This window comes from Schistocerca piceifrons, chromosome 1, assembly GCF_021461385.2.
Source record: "Schistocerca piceifrons isolate TAMUIC-IGC-003096 chromosome 1, iqSchPice1.1, whole genome shotgun sequence".
NCBI lineage: Eukaryota > Metazoa > Arthropoda > Insecta > Orthoptera > Acrididae > Schistocerca > Schistocerca piceifrons.
Window position 1 is genome coordinate 542,637,676 of NC_060138.1, and position 21,181 is coordinate 542,658,856.

Sequence of the window (21,181 nt, forward strand, 5' to 3'; positions counted from 1 at the left end):
GTGGCGGCAAGAAGAAACACTGACTGCTTTAAATGATGTAGCCGATAGGTGAACATTTTTGTTTCACAATATTTTACTGTCATTGTCCACCCCCCCCCCCCCCCCCCCCCCCCCCAATAATACTCAGTTATATGGCCAGCGCACTAGTTTAACCTTCAATATGCCTCATTAATAGGTTGCAGGCAAACATCCACATACTGCTTCAATAGTTTACTGTTGTACATCTATGAGAAGTAAAAATCTAACCCCTCCCCAGTTCACAATTCTTGCAAGATATTGCAGTACATATTGAACAGACACTGTCATTGTTTTAGCACACAGCCTAATTGTTTTACAATTATTTCCCAGTTAAGTTGAAGCATTTTTGTGGTTCTAACCAACACAGGTTTCTCATCTGAAACTCAGCTGTGGAGTGACAGTCTCAGGACTGAAAATCTGGCCCTTATATAACCTCACAATAACAGGTGCTGAAACTACACATTCTTCAAAGTTAAATTTACAGAAATTACATCATTCAATTAATTGAATACATTGAAAAATTGGTTCTTTTTAACAGTTTCTTCTATTACAAGAGTTAGGCTGAATTATTTGTTTAAATAATGAAATTAACATATATACTTACACAAACAATACTTTTAACAAAACTAAAAATTACTTGGGAATTAATTAAGGGCTGGCTTTGCTAACAGATTTTCGACTAGAGCCAAATAGATACTTTAAGAATACTAGCATTTCATCTTCCAAATGTTTATAATTAGTACAGAATTTACACTCCTGGAAATGGAAAAAAGAACACATTGACACCGGTGTGTCAGACCCACCATACTTGCTCCGGACACTGTGAGAGGGCTGTACAAGCAATGATCACACGCACGGCACAGCGGACACACCAGGAACCGCGGTGTTGGCCGTTGAATGGCGCTAGCTGCGCAGCATTTGTGCACCGCCGCCGTCAGTGTCAGCCAGTTTGCCATGGCATACGGAGCTCCATCGCAGTCTTTAACACTGGTAGCATGTCGCGACAGCGTGGCCATGACCCGTATGTGCAGTTGACGGACTTTGAGCGAGGGCGTATAGTGGGCATGCGGGAGGCCGGGTGGACGTACCGCCGAATTGCACAACACGTGGGGCGTGAGGTCTCCACAGTACATCGATGTTGTCGCCAGTGGTCGGCGGAAGGTGCACGTGCCCGTCGACCTGGGACCGGACCGCAGCGACGCACGGATGCACGCCAAGACCGTAGGATCCTACGCAGTGCCGTAGGGGACCGCACCGCCACTTCCCAGCAAATTAGGGACACTGTTGCTCCTGGGGTATTGGCGAGGACCATTCGCAACCATCTCCATGAAGCTGGGCTACGGTCCCGCACACCGTTAGGCCGTCTTCCACTCACGCCCCAACATCGTGCAGCCCGCCTCCAGTGGTGTCGCGACAGGCGTGAATGGAGGGACGAATGGAGACGTGTCGTCTTCAGCGATGAGAGTCGCTTCTGCCTTGGGGCCAATGATGGTCGTATGCGTGTTTGGCGCCGTGCAGGTGAGCGCCACAATCAGGACTGCATACGACCGAGGCACACAGGGCCAACACCCGGCATCATGGTATGGGGAGCGATCTCCTACACTGGCTGTACACCACTGGTGATCGTCGAGGGGACACTGAATAGTGCACGGTACATCCAAACTGTCATCGAACCCATCGTTCTACCATTCCTAGACTGGCAAGGGAACTTGCTGTTCCAACAGGACAATGCACGTCCGCATGTATCCCGTGCCACCCAACGTGCTCTAGAAGGTGTAAGTCAACTACCCTGGCCAGCAAGATCTCCGGATCTGTCCCCCATTGAGCATGTTTGGGACTGGATGAAGCGTCGTCTCACGCGGTCTGCACGTCCAGCACGAACGCTGGTCCAACTGAGGCGCCAGGTGGAAATGGCATGGCAAGCCGTTCCACAGGACTACATCCAGCATCTCTACGATCGTCTCCATGGGAGAATAGCAGCCTGCATTGCTGCGAAAGGTGGATATACACTGTACTAGTGCCGACATTGTGCATGCTCTGTTGCCTGTGTCTATTTGCCTGTGGTTCTGTCAGTGTGATCATGTGATGTATCTGACCCCAGGAATGTGTCAATAAAGTTTCCCCTTCCTGGGACAATGAATTCACGGTGTTCTTATTTCAGTTTCCAGGAGTGTATATTTGTTTATAAGTCAACAATAGAATTTAAGTTACAAAACAATTACTGTTTTCACCCTATAATGAAAGTATTAACTAGGAATAGTCAAAATAAATTAGAAAATCTATTACAGACATAAAACTAAGCACAAAATTAGATCTAGTGTTATATTCTTTAAAACTGAGGGTCAAACTTTCTCTTTTATGAAAATGCAGATTATAGTCACTTATGTTAAAGGCAACTTTTCCGGAGTTCTGCACAGGGCGGCAGTTCTGAACGGTACGGCACAGGACATGGTAGTGGCTGTTGGACGCGGACAGTACAGCGCAGCGGTATGTGGTTTGCGCGTGGTCGCAGCAGATAGAAAAACTTCGGAGTGCCGACTTGTGCACTTGTGAGCTTACTTCAAAAGTGAAAAAATGATTTAAGGAGACAGATGGCAAAACAAGAGGGGAAAGTAAAAATATTCCAGCTTGACAAGATAGATAGTGCAAATAGCTAAATGGGCAATTCAATGACCACAAGTGATCCCAGACAGTGGGTTAAAAATCTACACACAAAAAATTATTACATAAGAAATCTTATCAAAACTACAGTACATATGTTTTTCAAATTTCTACTTATATGAACTGGTCATATGAAAATCTCCATACAAAACATTTACATACAGTGAATTTTACAATGTCACAAAAGATCCACAAGGTATACTTTTAACAAAAATTATGCATCTTCATCATAAATGATGCCCTTTTTGGGTAAGTGAAGATTACATTTAAAGATACATATCATTTTACACAAGTCCTGTCTTCAGAATGAGATTTTCACTCTGCAGCAGAGTGTGCGCTGATATGAAACTTCCTGGCAGATTAAAACTGTGTGCGGAACCGAGACTCGAACTCGGGACCTTTGTCATTTGCGGGCAAGTGCTCTACCAACTGAGCTACCCAAGCACGACTCACGCCCTGTCCTCACAGCTTTACTTCTGCCAGTACCTCATCTCCTACCTTCCAAACTTTACAAAGCTCTCCTGCGACCTTGCAGACCTAGCACTCCTGAAAGGAAGGATATTGCGGGAGACATGGCTTAGCCACAGCCTGGGGGATGTTTCCGGAATGAGATTTTCTCTCTGCAGCAGAGTGTGTGCTGATATGAGAGAGAGAGAAGAGAGAGAGGGGGGGGGGGGGAGAGAGAGAGAGAGAGAGAGAGAGAGAGAGAGAGAGAGAGAGAGAGAGAGAGAGAGGGAGGAGGGGGGGGGGTAGCGAGGGGGTATTGCCACTGGTCATTGTCACAACTACTTAGGCTTATTTAACTCTTCTTCTTCTTTTTCTTTCTATATATTAAGCAACACATTGAGTATGCATTATATAAACTGAACACATCCCAATCCATCCTATTTAGTATCAACTACTAAGGATCCACAGTGACTTTGGCATATTGATTTATTTGTAAATAGTCTGTTTCTTTTATTATATAAGTGTGTGTAACTCATAAATATCTTACAGCAATCACACTAGCAAGTGGCGCAGCAGAGCGTGAAGTTTGTGTTGAAGTGAACATGAATTCCCGACTAGAAACAACTTCACATGAACATATGTTGGGAGCAGGGATTGATCCTCCTGCATGCCAGATTTCTGTCCATTTACGTCCACATGTGCCTCTTAATAAGGTGCAAGTTGCAGTCATAGTACAACCACCACTGGAGGCCTCCCAAGTTTCACACACTGTCAACAGCCTGTGTGAGTATAATTAAAATATATATATGATAAATAATTGTTTAAATTGCAGTTGTTTCAAAGAAAATGCCTTTTTTGCATGCTGCATATTGAAATTTTTATTTTTATTTATGCACCCAGATGCGTTTCACCTTTTGTACAAGGCATCTTAAGTGGGTGTCCTGAAATATTACATGATTTGTCGATTTTTACACATAGGTTATGGTTTCACATCTAGGTTATAGATTTTAAAACAGTTCCTTAACTTTTTTATGAATTGGAATGGTACTTACAGGTAACTTCTAATTCATTGCATCCAAGCAAACTGCTTTTTCTCATCTGGCAACCAGGTGGACGTCTTACAGTTGACTTTCAGTTCACTGTTTCATTTTACTTTATCTTTGCTTTCATTTTCGACAAAAGGTTGCAAATGGAAATGTATCTTCCAGATTTGACCTATAGGAAATGTTGATGGTTACATGGGCTCATTACATACAGTTATCATCAGTGACATACCTGTTGCTATTTTCACTGTGGCATTGTTTTGATTGTGACAATATTCTTTGGAGAAAATGTGAATCATGGTAAATATACACTAACATTTGTGAAAACTCGCCATACATGACACAAGTGCACTAAGCACTCGGAGCTGCTGGCTGTAGCATATTGGCTACACTCATGATGTCACTCAATTGCATTAGTGTTCACATTTCACTGATTGAATAATTGGGCCTTATCTCTTATGTTTCTTGTGCTCCTTTATTAAACCTAACAGTTTGGTCATGTCACCAAATGTAAACTAACTGGTTAATATAGTAGCTAGCTTACTCCCTATCAAATATTATTCCACTGCTTGTTGTTCACACTGCACTCATCACAACAATGAATAATCAAGGCCAGATTTAAATTTCAGATCAATTTATTTATTATTCACCACTCATTAACACAAAATTATGCAATAAATGGCAATAGTAACACAAACTTCATGAAAATATTCATTTCTGAATGTCTACGCCATGTTCATATTACAACTCCTTATCCTTCTGTTAACCTCCAAAACCTACTGATAGGAAACGTTATGCGCTGAAATCACATGATGTCAAGGACATGCTAGAAACTTATTGATGACAAAGATATCACAAAACCATGCAAAAAATATTGCATTAACATTACAAGTAAAGGAACTCCATATATTAGTTCTGTACTCAGTCATGTGTGGAGGGGATTCCAGGTATCGAGAATTGGTGCTGCCAGTGTGTTCTGCTTGCTGCCTCTGTTGCTTTTACATCAGAATGTTTCTGTCATAGTTTTGCTAATGCCACATCCTATGCGGAGCTCAGTTGGAAATCACTGTACCAGTTACATCTACGTGACTACATTGCAATTCCATGTTAAGTGCCTGGAAGATGGTTCATTGAAACACCTTCAAGCTATTTCTCTACTGTTCCACTCTCAAATAACATGTGGAAAAAGCAACTTCTCTACCATTCCGCTCTCAAATAGAACATGGGAAAAATGCACACTTAAATCTTTCTGTGTGAACTCTGATTTTTCTTATTTTATTATTGTGAATATTTTTCTAAGTGAGTGCAAACTAAATATTTTCACATTTGGAGGAGAAAGGTGGTGATTGAAATTTTGTGAGAAGATCGTACCACAGTGTTTTAATGATTGCCTCCCTAAATTGTGTTTCATATCCATGACAATCTCACCCCTGTTCTGTGATAGTTCAAAATGAGCTGCCCATCTTTGAACTTTTTCAATGTCCTTTGTTATCTGCTGGAGGACTGTGCAGCAATACTCCAGAAGAGGATGGACAGTCATGGTGTGGTCAGCCTCTTTAGTAGATCTGTTTCATCTTCTAAGTGTTCTGCCAATGAAACACTGTCTTTAGTTCACCTTCCCCACATTATTATCAATGTGATCAGTCCAGTTTAAATTATTCATAATTGTAATCCCTAAGTATTGAGTTGAATTGCCAACTTAAGATTTGCTTAAGTTATCGTGGTACTGAAATTTAGTGGATTCCTTTTAGTACTCAGTGTGAATGAGCTCACACTTTTCATTATTTAGAAGAAATTGCCACTTTTTGCTCCATACCGATATTTTATTTATATTATTTTGCAATAGGTTTTGAACTTCTGATGTCTTTGTGAGACAGTAAATGGTAGCATCATTTGCAAACAATCCAAGAGTGTTGCTCAGATCATCTCCTAAATCATTTATGTAGATTAGTGCCTTTAGCACAACCTTCGGGAATGCCTGATTCTATTTTACTATAACTTTCTGTTAATTTCTATGAACTGCAACTTTTCTGACAGGAAATCACAAATCCAGTTGCACAACTGAGATGACGTTCCATAGGCACACAACCTGCTTAGAAGTCACATGTGAGGAACAGTGTCAAAAGCCTTCTGTAAATCTAGAAATATGGAATCAATTTGAGATCCCCTGTTTGTAGCACTCATTGATATTAAATCTTTCATTGAATGAGCAGTTGTATACTATTGCTAAGTATGGAGCTGTTGTATCAGCATACTCTGAAAAGGACCTAATTGGTATACAATCTGAATAAGAGGATAAGTGATTGAAGCTGCTTTGCTACACCAATGACATCTACTTCTATGTTACTGATGTTGGCAGCTGTTCTTGATTCACTTTCTGGAACAATTACTTCATCTTCTTTAGTGAAGGAATTTCAGAAAACCGTATTTAGTAATTCCACTTTAATGGCACTGTCATCAGCAATATTACCACTGCTATCACACAGTGAAGGTATTTTTTGTGTCTTGCTGCTGGCGTGCTCCACGTATGACCAGGATCTGTTTGGATTTTCTATCAAATTTTGGGACATTGTGGAAACTATTAAAAGCATCACACACTAAGGGCAGCACTGAAGGTTGAGCTACTTTAAAACATTGCCAATCTTGGAGATTTTGTGTTATTTTGAATTTTCATGCTTTCTTCATTGCTTCTGCAATAGTGTTCTGAACTGTTTTGTGTACCTTGAGGGATCAGCACCATTTCTCGTTAATTTATTTGGTGTATATCTCTCAATTTCTGTCTGTGCAGTGACTTTGAATTTATGCTGCATCTTGTCCACACTTACATAGTTAGTTTGGAAGGAGTGGAGACTGTCACTCAGAAGAATGTCAAGTGAATATTTATCTGCTTTTTTAAACAGATATATTTTGTGTTAATTTTTGGTGGATTTGAATGTTACAATATTCATTCCTGCTACAAAGACATTGTGGTTACTAATCCCTGTATCTGTCATGGTGCTCTCCATTTGCTTGGGATTATTTCTTGCTAAGAGGTCAAGTATGTTTTCACAACGATTTACACTTTGAGCTAGTTCTTGAACCAATTTTTCAAAATAATTTTCAGAGAACACATTCAGTATGATTTTAGATGATATTTTATGTCAAACACCAACTTGAAACATGTACTAAGATAGATGTAATGAACTATTTATTTCCACTGCCTCTTTGATGACTGAATCCCAGAATCCAGTGGCACCTTTCAGTGTTAGAAAACAAACAAGTGTTGTTTCTTGGTTCTGTGCTCTGCCTCCACAGACTTATTGGTTTTCACAAGGCGAACGCTTCTCACATATTCTGAACCTTGCTGTGTGATGCATTGCTGCATCTGGCCAGTTTTTTGCTTGTGTCACTTCCAACTGATGCTGCCCCTGTAGCCCTAGTTGGTCTTTGACTGACCCAAGCCCAAGCTTATTCCTAATTTTAACTGTTGAGAGGAAAATGTTTGTTATCTTGTGCTTCTCCATTATCATGGCAATCTTAACTGTGGGCAGCTCTGCATATGAAAGGAATACCAGGTGCTCTGTTTCTTCTTCTGGATTTTTTTTCTTCCTTCTTCTTGCTTGACTGGAGAGCATGTCTTATTCATGTCTCTGAATAGTTGTTTTTGTGAAAGATTTTGTTCAGGCTTTCCTTGTAGCATATGACTCATGCTCTGTGTACCAGGGTGGTGAGCACAGATGTGTGCTGTAAAGGATGTTGGCAACTATTGTGGTTTAGGTACAGGTCTGTGTGTGTCTGTCCCAGTGGGTGATCAGCATTCTTATTTATCTATTTTCTTCCACATCCATGGTGAACCTGACATCATAGGACTTTCCACCACAGTGGAATTAGGTAATGACAAATGTACATCAAAAATTTATGAAATTTATTGACATCCTGCTCCCATTTCAGAATACCATTCTATCCCCATTGCACTCCTCATCAACCCTTCATAACAACCAGACTGTGCTTTGCTCTATGTCTTCCAAAACTCCTTCTCAAAACATTCCGCAAAACACAGAATCTAAAGAAACCCAAAACACAGTTGTCAACCTATCCATCAAAAACCTCAATCTACAGAAGTTCCAGTCCTATCTAAAAACCTCGCCTTCAGCTCTACACAAAGGTTCAACCATGCTGGAGTTGTCAAAAACCTACTCTCCTCATGATCACTACAGTGGAAACACTTATTTGCTGCCAATCCCTCCAACCAAAGCCAAATTAATTCCAACACTGAATCTAATTCATACCACCATCCAACAGTGACCTTCCCCCCTCTCCCACTTAAGCACCCCAAGCACACAAACCTCTCAATAGAAGAAAGAGCAGCCATCTGCAGCCTCCAGACAGTCCCTGCAGACAAAGATTCCATCAGTGTTGTGATGAATTGCAGTGACTACCTGACAGAAATCATCTGCCAACTGTATGTCTCCTCCACCCAAAAGCTCTTTCATATGATCCCATCCCAGAAGTCAAACATAACCACCAGTCTCTACTCAAATCCTTAGACCCATCCCAGAATGTTCCTCCTGAATCCATCTCCCTAAGACTTCAATGACTCCTAGCACACCCATCTTCTAAATACAAGATCCATCAACACAACAATCCTGGATGCTTCATTGCAGCTGGTTATTGTGCTCCTTCTGAAAGAATCTCTCCTGTCTTTGACCAATACGTCCAACCAATTGCTTGTAGCCTAGCCTCTAATGTTAAAGAAACAGACTGCTCTCTTCACAAAGTCTTGACCATCATCACCCCAATACCGCTTGGATTCTCACTCACCACTGTTGATGGGGCCTTCTTATACACAATTATGGTGCGTAAAGTGGCAATTGGCACTAAACAAAGAAAAGTGTGAGGTCATCCACATGGGTACTAAAAGAAATCCAATAAATGTTGGGTATACGATAAATCGCACAAATCTAAGGGCTGCCAATTCGACTAAATACCTGGGAATTACAATTATGGGCAACTTAAATTGGAAAGACCACATAGATAATATTGTGGGGAAGCCAAAACAAACACTGTGCTTTGTTGGCAGAACACTTAGAAGAAGCAACAAACCCGCTAAAGAGACAGCCTACATTTCACTTGTTCATCCTCTGCTGGAATATTGCAGCACGCTGTGGAACCCTTACCAGGTAGGATTGATGGAGAACATTGAAAAAGTGCAAAGAAGGAAAGCTCATTTTGTGTTATTGCACAATAGGGGTGAAAGTGTCACTGATATGATAAGCGAGTTGGGGTGGCAGTCACTGAAACAAAGACGGTTTTCTTTGCGCAAGATGTATTTACGAAATTTCAATCACCAACTTTCTCTTCCGAATGCAAAAATATTTTGTTGACACCTGCCCATGTAGTGAGAAATGATCATCATAATAAAATAAGAGAAATCAGAGCTTGAACGGAAAGATTTAGGTGTTCCTTTTCCCATGCACCATTCGCGAGTGGAATGGTAGAGAAGTAGTATGCAAGTGTGAATTGCAGAGTAACCATGTAGATGTAGATGTAGATTCCCCATGCCCATGGCCTTGCTGCTATCAAATACTATCTTTTCCAAAATCCTTTTGACTCAAAACTGTCTGCCTCGTTTCTTGTACATCTAACCAGTTACATCCTCACACATAACTACTTTTCATTTGAGAGGAAGATATATAAATAAATACATGACACATCCATGGGAACCTTCATGAGATCCTCATATGCCAGTCTTTCTGTGCGCCATCTAGAGGAATCCTTCCTAGTGTCCCAAAACTCCAAACCTCTTGTCTGGTTCAGGTTCATTGGTGATATCTTCGTGATCTGGACCCAGGACTAAGAAATCCTATCCTCATTCCTCCACAGCCTCAAAACCTTCTCTCCCATTGTCTTCACATGCTCCTCCTCAGTCCAATGTACCACTTTCATGGAACTAACCTCCACTTCTCTGATGATTCCATCCATACTATTGTCTGCATCAAGCCCACTAACCATCAGCAGTACCTGCATTTTGACAGAGTCATCTTTGCCACTCTGAAAAATTGCTCCTAGCCTAGACATTCCTTAAACACCTGTAATACTCCCATCAGTCCCAAGAAGCAGCTGCAAAGATCACCCCTCTCATCAACCAATATCATCCCAGACTGCAGCAACTGAACCCTGTTCTTCACCAGGTCTATCATCATATCTGGGAATCAGGGACATCCTACACACAATCCTTCCCACACCTCATAAAGTGTTATTCCGCTGCACACAGCATCCTGTACCATCCCTATGCCACTCTCCCTCCCAACCCCTTGCCACAGTAGTCATGTCCCTGTGGATGACCCAGTTGTAAGCCATGCCTGATTTCTTCTCCCAGCACATTCTGTAACAGGTTTATCCTATCCCATCAAATGCGAGGACGCTGATGAAAGCAACCATATCATATGCCAGTTCTGCTGCAATTTCTGCACAGCATTTTATGTTGCTGTGACTGCCAACCAGCTGTCCACCAGAATGAATGGCCATGTCCAAACTGTGGCCATGAGCAGAGCTGGACATCCAGTGATGGAACACACTGCTGAACACAACATGATCGAGTTGAATCGATGATTCATAACCCATACCAAATGGATCCTTCCCTGCAGAACCAGCTTTTCTGAACTACCAAGATGGGAGTTTCCTTACAGCACATCCTTCGTTCCCGCAATCCTCCTGGCCTCAATCTTTACTAACCTACTTCACCCTCTACCCATAAGTTTCCAGTCTCCCCTTCCTTCATCCTGCACCCCCTCCTGATCTACTCCTCCATATTACTGTCATCATTCGCCGCAAAAATCACCCGCTCCCATACTCATCTGTCACATTCCTATTTCATGTATCTGCTCTCTCTCCCTTCCTTCCATGCATCTGCTCTCTCCCCTTCCCCACTCTTATTCCACATACCTGCTGTGTTCCTATGAGCCATTGGCCACACTTCCCAACTCTCCCTCCAATTTCCTGACTCTTTTCTCCCTCTACACATCCCAAGCAACTCAACCTCTCCCCCCAGTGTACTTGCTGAGCTGCATTCTCAGGATTGTGTGTTCATCCAGCACAACGTTTCTTGGGAATATCACATTCAAGATCTTGTGCGAAAACTGAATGCTGCTAACTTCACCATAAGAATGAACTCAGTTGTTTCTGACAATGAAATGCTAAGACTTATTCAGTTTGCTTACTGTCACTGTATTATCATGTTTGGTATCATAGTTTTGGGAAAGCTGTATGAACTCATCAAGAATATTCTTAGCTCAATAAAGGTTGGTCAGGCAGACCTGCTTGTGAGCTCATGAACTTTGTGTAGGCCATTGTTCAGACGTTTTGGAATTTTAACTTTGCCAAGCCTGTACATACAGTTCACTATGGAAATAGCTATTGATAGTATTGACTCATTCAGAAGAAACTGCAGCAATCATTCAGTGAACATTAGACCACAAACAATTTGCACTTAGCTAACACTCCGTCAAGTACTGTTCAGAAAGGTGTGCACTATTCAAAATGGTTTCATTTTCAATATGCTTCCAGCAGAACTGAAAAAATGGTTGCTAAACCCCAAATTTTTAAATCGTAAGTTGAAAGATTTTCTTGTGGCTCCCCCTTTTCCTGTGCAGGAGTTTCTTGCAATAGCTGACAACTATTCTCCGTGCCTATAGGAAGCTATAAAGCTAATTGGTAGAGTGAACACTAGAATCTAAGGATTTCATGAGATTTCCTCTGCAGTAATAGATTTGTTACTGGTAGGTTCAAAAGACATGAAAGTGTTACAGAGATGCTTTGGGAACTCAACTGGGGATCACTGGACGGAAGAGTGTAGTAATCAAGTAATACACAAAACCGATCCAAGTCGCACAAATAGATCATTATTCATAACCTGTGCACAGTAACGAAAAAGCCTCCCAGGACTCCACAAGATACAGAACAACAAATGTGCATGATAAAAACTAGAATAGCACAGAGAAATCAGTCAGTGCTATTTTGTGCCTACATATATGCGAGTCACCTGCAGATGGTGCAACAGAGATTGCACCGCATGGGCGCCTCCCACAGGCAGGCTCTGGCTGCAGGCCCTCACTGATGCAGTTAGTGGCCAATTCAAACACATACGCATCGACACCACACACAGCACACTCACATGCATTAGTATCAGGACACAGCACATCTTTCTCTTGTGAAAAGTGGGTGCCCAGGTGACAGGAGATGCCAGTGGCACAATGAGAGAACACATACTTTGGCTCCAAAGCAGCAGCAGCCAGTGCTGATGGAGGAGAAGGACAAGTGCTGGGCAGCCACCAGAGCACAGGGCCGGAATGCGCAGAAATGCAGGACTGCCTGAGGGTGGTGGGCCCACATGATGCTGGACAACAGCATTGGAGAGGAGCGCGCCATTGCCATCTCTGTGTTGTGATCAGCAGGCAGGTCCCAGTGCAAAGGACACAGTGCTGGACCCACTGGTGATGATGGGTGAGGGAGCTGGTGCAGGTGGCCCAACCAGAACAGCAGGCTGGGGCAATGGATCTGAGGCTGAAGGAGGACTGGAGCCTGTCACCGGGAAGTTGGAACCCCAGGGCACCACATGTGGAGGAGGCAGCCAATGGGACAGGCGCACCTCCACAGCAGGCAATGATGGGTTCGAGGCAGAGGGTGGCGGAATGGGCTGTGGTGACAGCGGCCGCAATCAGGAACTGGTAGCTTCCAGCAGTGAGTGGGGGTACAACTGACCAGCCCATTGGCCATACAGACATCACAAAGATGGCATCCCCAGTGGAGGACAACAGCAGCTGGTATCCACTTGGGCTGGTGACCAAATCCACATGTTCACACCGGCAATCCCAGCATAAAGTGGCCAGATGAACCCAACTGTGGCAGGTGTGATGCAGACCACAGAAGGTGGAGGTGTGTACACAGCTGTCAGCTGTGAAGCAATTCAGTCTCCACTGCCCCATAGGCATGAAATGATAGCAGCTCAGAAAATAGGGAAGGGCATTGTTTGATGAAGAATCAACAACAGAATTTTAATTTGGGACTTGAATGTGCACACTAGTCATTCTGCCTCCCCATCTGATTGAGGGTGGAATGGTGGAGCCATAACTGATGAATGCCCTGACTGGAACTAAAGAGTTGGAAAATGTTAGAAACTAACTGGGGTCCATTATTGGAAACTAAGCTACAAGGCAACCCCTCAATAGCAAAAACCCTCAAGCATGTACATATTGTGATCTCCACTGATGTCGGCACACACCACAGGATGTAAGGGAACTGGGAAAATGTATCTACAACCAAGAGCCAATAGAAATTCAAGAAGGAACCCACAAAGTCTACATGCATGCTTTCACATGGCTGGTGGGCAGCGGGCCAGGGATCCCCTGGGAGCTGCATGCTGTTGGGCACATTGCTCACAAGCTGCAACAAAACAGACAACTTCGCCATCAATCCCGGGCAAAAAATGTGTCTCCTAGACAACATTTTAGTGTGCAAAACTTCCTAGTGCCCCTGGTGAAGAAGGCATAGAACCTCTCATCATAACACAGTGGGAATGGCTACTCTGGGAGAGTGGTCTTCCATGGACAACAACAATACACATCAAAAATGGTGAGGCAATACCATAAGGCAAAATAGTCATGCAGTGAGTCCAAAGCTTACCTGGTGGTTTATCTGGCCAGCCCTGTTCAACAATCTGAACCACCAGGTGGAGAAACAGGTCAGCAACAAAGGCAGTTGTTACACGTGAGCTCTTAGTTGGAAAACCCTCGACTATGGCCTGTGCTTCAGTATTAATATGGAAGCAAAGAAATACTTCATGATCAAAGTCAGGGTCAGGACCCACAGGAACACTGGCATGTTTACACATAGATCGAAAATGGATTTATAATTGTAGCAACATAAATGCAGCACCCAACAGTTTAGGTAGTGTACTGTCTTGTCAGGCGAGGAAATGTGCGGGTTAAACAAGGAAACCAAAAGTTTATGGTCAGTAATGAGCTGAAACTTGAACCCATACATAAAACATGAAATTTCTCGAGAGCCTCTTTTTCCAACTGAGAGTAATGCTGCTGGGCCACAGTGAGATATTTAGAGGCGAAAGCAACAGGTCATTTAGAGCCATCAGCATATTGGTGCTCTAGGACTGTGCTGAGGCAATCCTGTGAGGTGTCAGTTGCTAAAACTATGTGCCGGTATGGACAGAATGAAGCTAAACAAGAGACTGAGAGGAGTTTGGATTTCAACTTTTGAAAAGCATATTTACAAGCCAGGCACCAGCAAAAAGGTACATTCTTGCATAACAAGGCATGCAATGAATGCACCACTGTGGGTGCCTCTGGTAGGAATTTATTGCTGTAGGCTATCTTCCCTAGGGAGGCCTCAAGTTCCTTTGTGGACAAGGGGTGAGGCATAGATGTAACAGCGGAGATGTGGTCTGGTGGAGGGCAAACCTCAGCACGCGAGACCTTTAATCCCAAATAAACAATAGAAGGTTGAAAAAACTGAGATTCATGAGGTTACACTGTAAGCCTGTGGACTGTTAACAGAAAACAAAGTGCACAAATTTTTCAAATGATTGACCATGGAGGAGCCCATGACAAAAATATCATCCAGATAATTAATGCAATTCAGGACAGGCATAGTCACTTTCTCTAAAAATAGTTGGAAAATAGCAGGGGCGCTAGTCACACCAAAAGGAAGGTGCAAATGGTAGAGACCAAAAGGAGTATTCAAAACTAGAACTCCCTAAGACTCTTCATTCACAGGAACTTTAGACAAATCAGGTTTAGAAAAGTACTGGCCACCTGATGTCTTTGCCAACAGTTGCTCCTAGCATCAGAGAGGATACGTGTCCATGATGAACAGCACATTGACAGTAGTATTGAAGTCATCACATAGGCAAAGTTTCCCCAAATGGCTTCCAAACTATGACCAACAGAGATGACCATTCACTAGCCATAACAGGTTGAACCCCTCTAGAGATTGAAGCCTATCCAATATAGTACCTGATCAGAAAGAAGGTGAACTGGATCAGTGATAGTAGATCAAAATGCCTGAAATGCGTCAATCCCAAACAAGCTCTCAATTCCGGTCTCAGCAACAACCAAAAATGAGCCAATGACTTGTAAGAGGCAGATGCCATAAATTGTTCCAACAGTACAATGTTCTGCTTGTTGTAAATGACCAGCTTTTGTGCAGTCAGTGTCAATGGCAGTGAACCTTAACTCAATTAGGTTTGTGAATTCAATAGCATCACTGCAGCACCTGTCTCGACCTGTAGCCGGACCACTTGGCAAAAAACACTTAACTCGATGAACAACTTTTGGGAGAAGTCACAAGCATTGGAGTTGCACAGTTTGCATCCATTTCCATATCCTGAGCAACCTTTGGTGAACAACACATGAAGGGAATGTGGTCTTTCTTCTGGCAAGCATTACAAGTAGCACAGTGCTTAGGGAACACCTAACATTCATGCTGGAAAAAACAAAAAGGACAAGACGGAAAAGGGAACATTGATGCTGGTGCTGTGGCAGTCGCAGCTGTTTGGTTCAGTCTTGGTCAGTTTGGCACTGGGCCTGCATGCTTACTGCTACCACAGCCACTTCCACATGCAAGCTGTCTGTTGTCCTAGTGTTGTCCTTGTGACACTACTGCCACATCACCCCATGCTTCAATTTGGTCATTCACTGCAGAGTAACTTCAAAGGATTGTGCTATTTGCAAAACTTCTGCCAACATGGGTTTTTCACAGAGTAAAGCCTTCTAGCGCACTTTCTTGTCTGAAGCTAAACAGATAATTTTGTAATGCACCATAGAGTCTGCATAAGAGTCATTATGGGCATCAGTAACAAATTGACTCTTACAGCTTAGACTGTGAAGTTCAACTGCCCAGGCCCTGTATGGCTGGTTTGGTTTCTTGCAGCGCCAATAGAATTCATCTTGCGCTGCTATGACATGCATTCGTTTGCAATAATAGCTGGACAATACGCTGCACATGTGATCAAAAGTAAGAACTGCCAGTTCTTGTAAAGGGGCAAGGTGACACAATAATTGCTGCACCATACGTGGAATCTATGAGAGAAAGAAGGCTTTGCAAAAACTCGAGTCACACCAAAAGCCAAAAAATGCTGTGTGATTTATTTATTTATTTTGTAAGTTTTCCAATTCTCTGGCTGAATCATCATACAGAGGAAAAGTGGGTGGATGGACCAGTGGAACAGTATCCTGTCTGTTAATAGAAGCCAACAAAGTGGTCACAGCCAAAGTAAGCTGTTCAATAAGGTAGCAATGTGTTCATACTGGGTAAACTTGATGAAATTGCACTTGAAGACTGCAATTGCAGAAACTGTTCCAAAACCATCACCAGTTGTGTAGAAACCAAGTAATACACAAAACTGATCCAAGTCACACAAATAGGGCTTTATTAATAACATCTGCACAATAATGGTAAAGACTCTTGAGACTCCACAAGACACAGACCAACTGATGTGCATGGTACAAACTAGATCAACATAGAGATATCTGTCAGCACTGCTCTGCACAGATATATGTGTGAGTTGCCTGCAGATGGTGTGGCAGAGACTGCGCTGTGTGCATGCCTCCCATAGGTGGCCTCCAGCAGCCAGCTTGCTCTGATACAGTTGGCAGCTGATTCAAATAAACATATGCAGTGACACTATACTTGGTGCACTAGTAGCAAGACACAGCAAAAGTGACATTCTTTTTGAGGAACACTATTGAGAATATTTAGAGAATCAACATTCGAAGCTGACTGCAGAAAAATTCTGCTGCTGCCAACATAAATTTCGATATGAGATATTAGGGCTCGTATGGAGGCATATAGATAGTCATTTTTCCCTTGCTCTATTTGCAAGTGGACTATAAGATGGACTTTAATTTTTAAGCAATTTTTTTAAAAAATAACATTTTTACCATTTTTATTATTAGACTGCAAAGCCTGAAAAAAAGTTGTCAGCTTATAAAACTGAACTGTCATTTAAAATCCCTGAAAATCATCATCTACACTTTCTTCTTCCTCTTTGTCATCATTGTTGTGCTCTTCATATATAAGGTGGTCTTCACTGCCATCAAGAGCATTACTTATGCCGCACTTCTTGAAAGATTTAACAGTAATGTTTTCTCTCACTCTAGACCATGACTCTTTTACCCTTGACACACTTATTTGATCGTTGGTCATTTTAAAGCTCCCTTCGGCATGAATTCATGTTAGGTTTCATCCATCATCCATTTGTTTCGTTTCTCTCTCACATGCACTTTAAATGGTATATTTATTGAGACATAGTGAGGTTGCAATTGTGGAGTAAGTCCTCCTGGAATAACAGCAAGCTCTGTATTTTCCTGTCTCAGTTTCTTTCACAGAATTTTTCAAATGGCTACTGAACTGATCTAGCACAAGAAGAGAACTCTTCCTCAATAAAGCTTCTTAATCCCTGCTACTCATGTTTGTCACATTGGTGCACTGCTGCTGCTGAATGAATCCAATGTTGCCAGATAGAATAGGTTTCCCATGACATTGAATATATGGATCTTTTTAAGACTGGTGGGAATTTAAAATCAAACACTGGATATTTTTCATTGATTTTGAGTATAAGATGCATCTGAATTTTGGAGAAAAATTTTTTTGAAGAAAAAAGTGCATCTTGTAGTCCATAAAATACATTATTTAGATGTAGATGTAAACATGATAGTAGGAACCAGCAACATGGAAACAGTAATATGGGAAATTGTAGCTCATATCAACTAGCTTGAAGTGAAAACAAAAGACAACAATGTGAGGAAAAGGTAAGATGGGTACTGGGAAAAAAGGACAGGTAACTTTCATTCTACTCTAAGTAGGTACATTTTATATTGTCCTGTTTCACTTCACCCAATATTCATGTGTGACACTGCAGTGCATTTGTAATGCATTTATACAGGCTTGACATGCTGTCAAGTGGAGAAATTCATGACAAATGAATTACTAATATTTCTTTCACTGCAGTCTGCTGTCATGCCTTTTCCACAATGATAATTGGAGTTGTTCAATTACAAAAGATATTCAGATCAGTAGTAGTTATAGAGTAACAGCACAGCAACTTTTCTTTTGATGAGTAGTAAACTGTCTTCATATAATGCTGCATTCTTCTGTAAAAAGCAATACTGGTTATTTAAAGACTGAAAGAACAAATAATAGACGTGTATATTACACACGGTTATGGTCTGCTGAGGAAATCTGTGGCATTTCATATTGATACTACCGGTACTGGTGAAAATTTTCACTTGTAAAATATTTAGCTTTGGTATAGGGACCATTTAAAGCTTAAAATAGCTGATGTCTTTTGCCTGTGAATTCATACACTTGTTGAGCTTAAAGTCTTTCTTCTTTTATCCTTGTCAGCATTATTAATATTTGTTTAAGTGAAACTCTCTTTCCATTGAAAAGTTGCAATCATAATTGGCTACTGCTTCAGTTTCTTGAAAGCCATGCACAGCATATAAACACAAAATGGGAAAAATCTAAGAATGCTGAATTATTTAAGGATACCTTCATAATTATAATCACCATTTCTGAGAAACACTTTTTTGTTATATGCTCTCTGCTTGTGAAATTGGACATGACTGTTTCTTGTGGCCAAATAACAGAGCCTCATATTACTGTAACCATGGGACACTATATTTCAAGAACATCCTTTATGTCACTTTTTCTCTGACAGATTATTACAGTCATATGCACTTAGGCCTCACACAAGATTATTTTTGTTTCAGGTGGAGAATTTCATTGGACAACATATATATATTTATCTCAGCCGGGTGATGTCCCTTCTCTGGAGATGAGAGTTGTTACTTCATATGTTACAAACAGCAGGAGCATTCCACGCATCTTGCAACATTTTGCACAACTTCCACTAAAGCTTGTAGCAAAGCCATGTGCCCCAGAAAAAAATGCTGAATTCAAAATAGCAATTAATTCAAATCTGCCTATTGTTGAACCACTGGTACTTTTCCCAGGTAAGACTGAGAAATTATCTTGTTTGTCTTATAAAGTTACAAGCAATTCAAAGATAACTCAAGGAGGTTTACATTTCTAATTTCAGAATTTTCATTTGAAGATTCAGGACCTGAAACTGTTTCTAGTGTTGGATTTGCACCATGTTTTTTGGAAAAAAATATAGTCACAATCTCTACTGTAAAATCTTCGCAACAATATCATCTTCAGTGCAATACATTTTCATCTCTGTGCCTTTTTGTATACCAATTGGTGCACAGACTTAATAAGCATTTTGCTAAAAACAAGCAGTTCTCATGTGGCTACACTTCATCATTACCTCTGCAGGAGCTGTTCGAGGCCATAGAAGCTCGGTTCAGATGTAGAAAGGAATCATTTAAATTAGAGGCAAGTATTTCTTAGGAAAATGTTGTGCTCATTTTTAATTTACTATTACTATTTTTATACTTTCAATAAGAATAAGTTATATTGTATATTTGTTACCAATAAATAATGTCTAGAGAAAATCAGAATATGAGTCCTATCCAATTGTTCCCGAAATTTGTATGACTCGCTCTTATAAATCATACTACAATCAAATGCCACTAAGAGCATTGTAATACATGTTTCATGTGTCAGTATGCCTAGCAGCTTTGATCTAAGTGGATGTGTTTATTGTTGGGGGACAGTTTTTCACTGTGACGTTTGTTTCTGTTTGCGATTTTGCAATGACTGACTTGAGAAAACAACCTTGCTGTATCAAGTTCTATTTTAAACTCTGTAACACATTCTGAGAAACAAACAAAATGTTAGTAATGACAGTTTGGGCCAGGGCCAAATATATGACTGGTTTAAACATTTTAAAAATGGCTGAATATCTGTTGTTGATAATGAATGTTCAGGAAGACCATCTACTGGCATCATACCAGAAAATGTCAGTGCTGTTCAGAATATGACTGTGAAAGATCATAGGTGGATCATCCACAATATCTGGTGCTGTCCTATGATGGCCAAGGGAGGATGTGAGAAGGAAACATCCAGAGAAATGGTGCATGAATGATTGGATCCTTCATCATGACAATGCGAGGCCACATACAACTTTCATCATGCAGCAGTTTTTTGGTAAAAAAACAACACGGTAGTTCTTCCTCATCCATTTTATTCCCCTGTCTTGGTTCTGTGCTATTTCTTTCTGTTTCCATAGTCAGAAATGAAGTTGAAGGGATTAAAATTTGGCACGATAGAGGAGGTCGAAGTGGAATTGCAAGTGATGCTGAACACTCTGAGTAAAAAAGATTTTCAGGATGCATTCTGTTCATGGCGGAAGCACTGGGATTGGTGTCTGAGCTCCTAAAGGGACTACTTTGAAGGTGACTGTGGAAAATAAAAATCTCATATGATATGATTTTATTTAACCTTCAGGTAGCATCTTGTAATTAAAGATAAAAGGCTTCTATGTCAGTTACTTATACTGTCAGCAAATCATACATGCATTTCGTAAGCAGTGTTACAAAGTATCACTTACAGTACATAAAGGGACATAGTTAATTATATCAAAAGGAAAAATTCACTTGAGAAAATCATAAAATTATGAGATGGCATTGCTAACTGGTACTTATATTCTGTAGCTCAGTGGTCAGCATGTTTGGCTGCTATGTGGAAGACCCAGGTTCAACTTCTGGTATTGCCGTGGATTTTTTCTTGGTGATAGGGCTGGAATGGGGTGCACTCAGCTTTGTGATGCCATTTCAGGAGTTACTTGAATGAGAAGTAATGGCTCCAAGGTCTAGAAGGCTGATGCCTGGGAGTGCATTGTGCTGATCCCATGCCCCTCTGTGCCACATCCAAATGACACCATTGGTAGAGGATGATTGGTAGTTAGTTGGTACCTATTGGCCCATCTGGCCAAAATGTGGAGCTTTGTTTTTTGCTTCACCTATTTTCATTAAGTGACTTTCTATTACTGGCAATATATGCATATAAAAGTACACGAAACTAGCTTGGATTTTGGCACTATTAGTTTCTTT

At 41.4% G+C, this 21,181-nt stretch overlaps 1 protein-coding gene across 2 annotated transcripts in view; it reads left to right on the top strand.

Annotated features, from left to right (window-relative positions):
• Nucleotides 1-21,181, top strand: part of LOC124799688 (protein PTHB1) — a 101,673-nt gene that overhangs the window by 64,618 nt on the left and 15,874 nt on the right. For both annotated transcript variants that reach the window (XM_047262939.1, XM_047262940.1), the window contains 3 exons: nucleotides 3,676-3,909; nucleotides 18,935-19,177; nucleotides 19,264-19,562. In XM_047262939.1, the coding sequence (XP_047118895.1) occupies nucleotides 3,676-3,909; nucleotides 18,935-19,177; nucleotides 19,264-19,562 (776 nt within the window). The remainder of the gene's footprint in view (nucleotides 1-3,675; nucleotides 3,910-18,934; nucleotides 19,178-19,263; nucleotides 19,563-21,181) is intronic.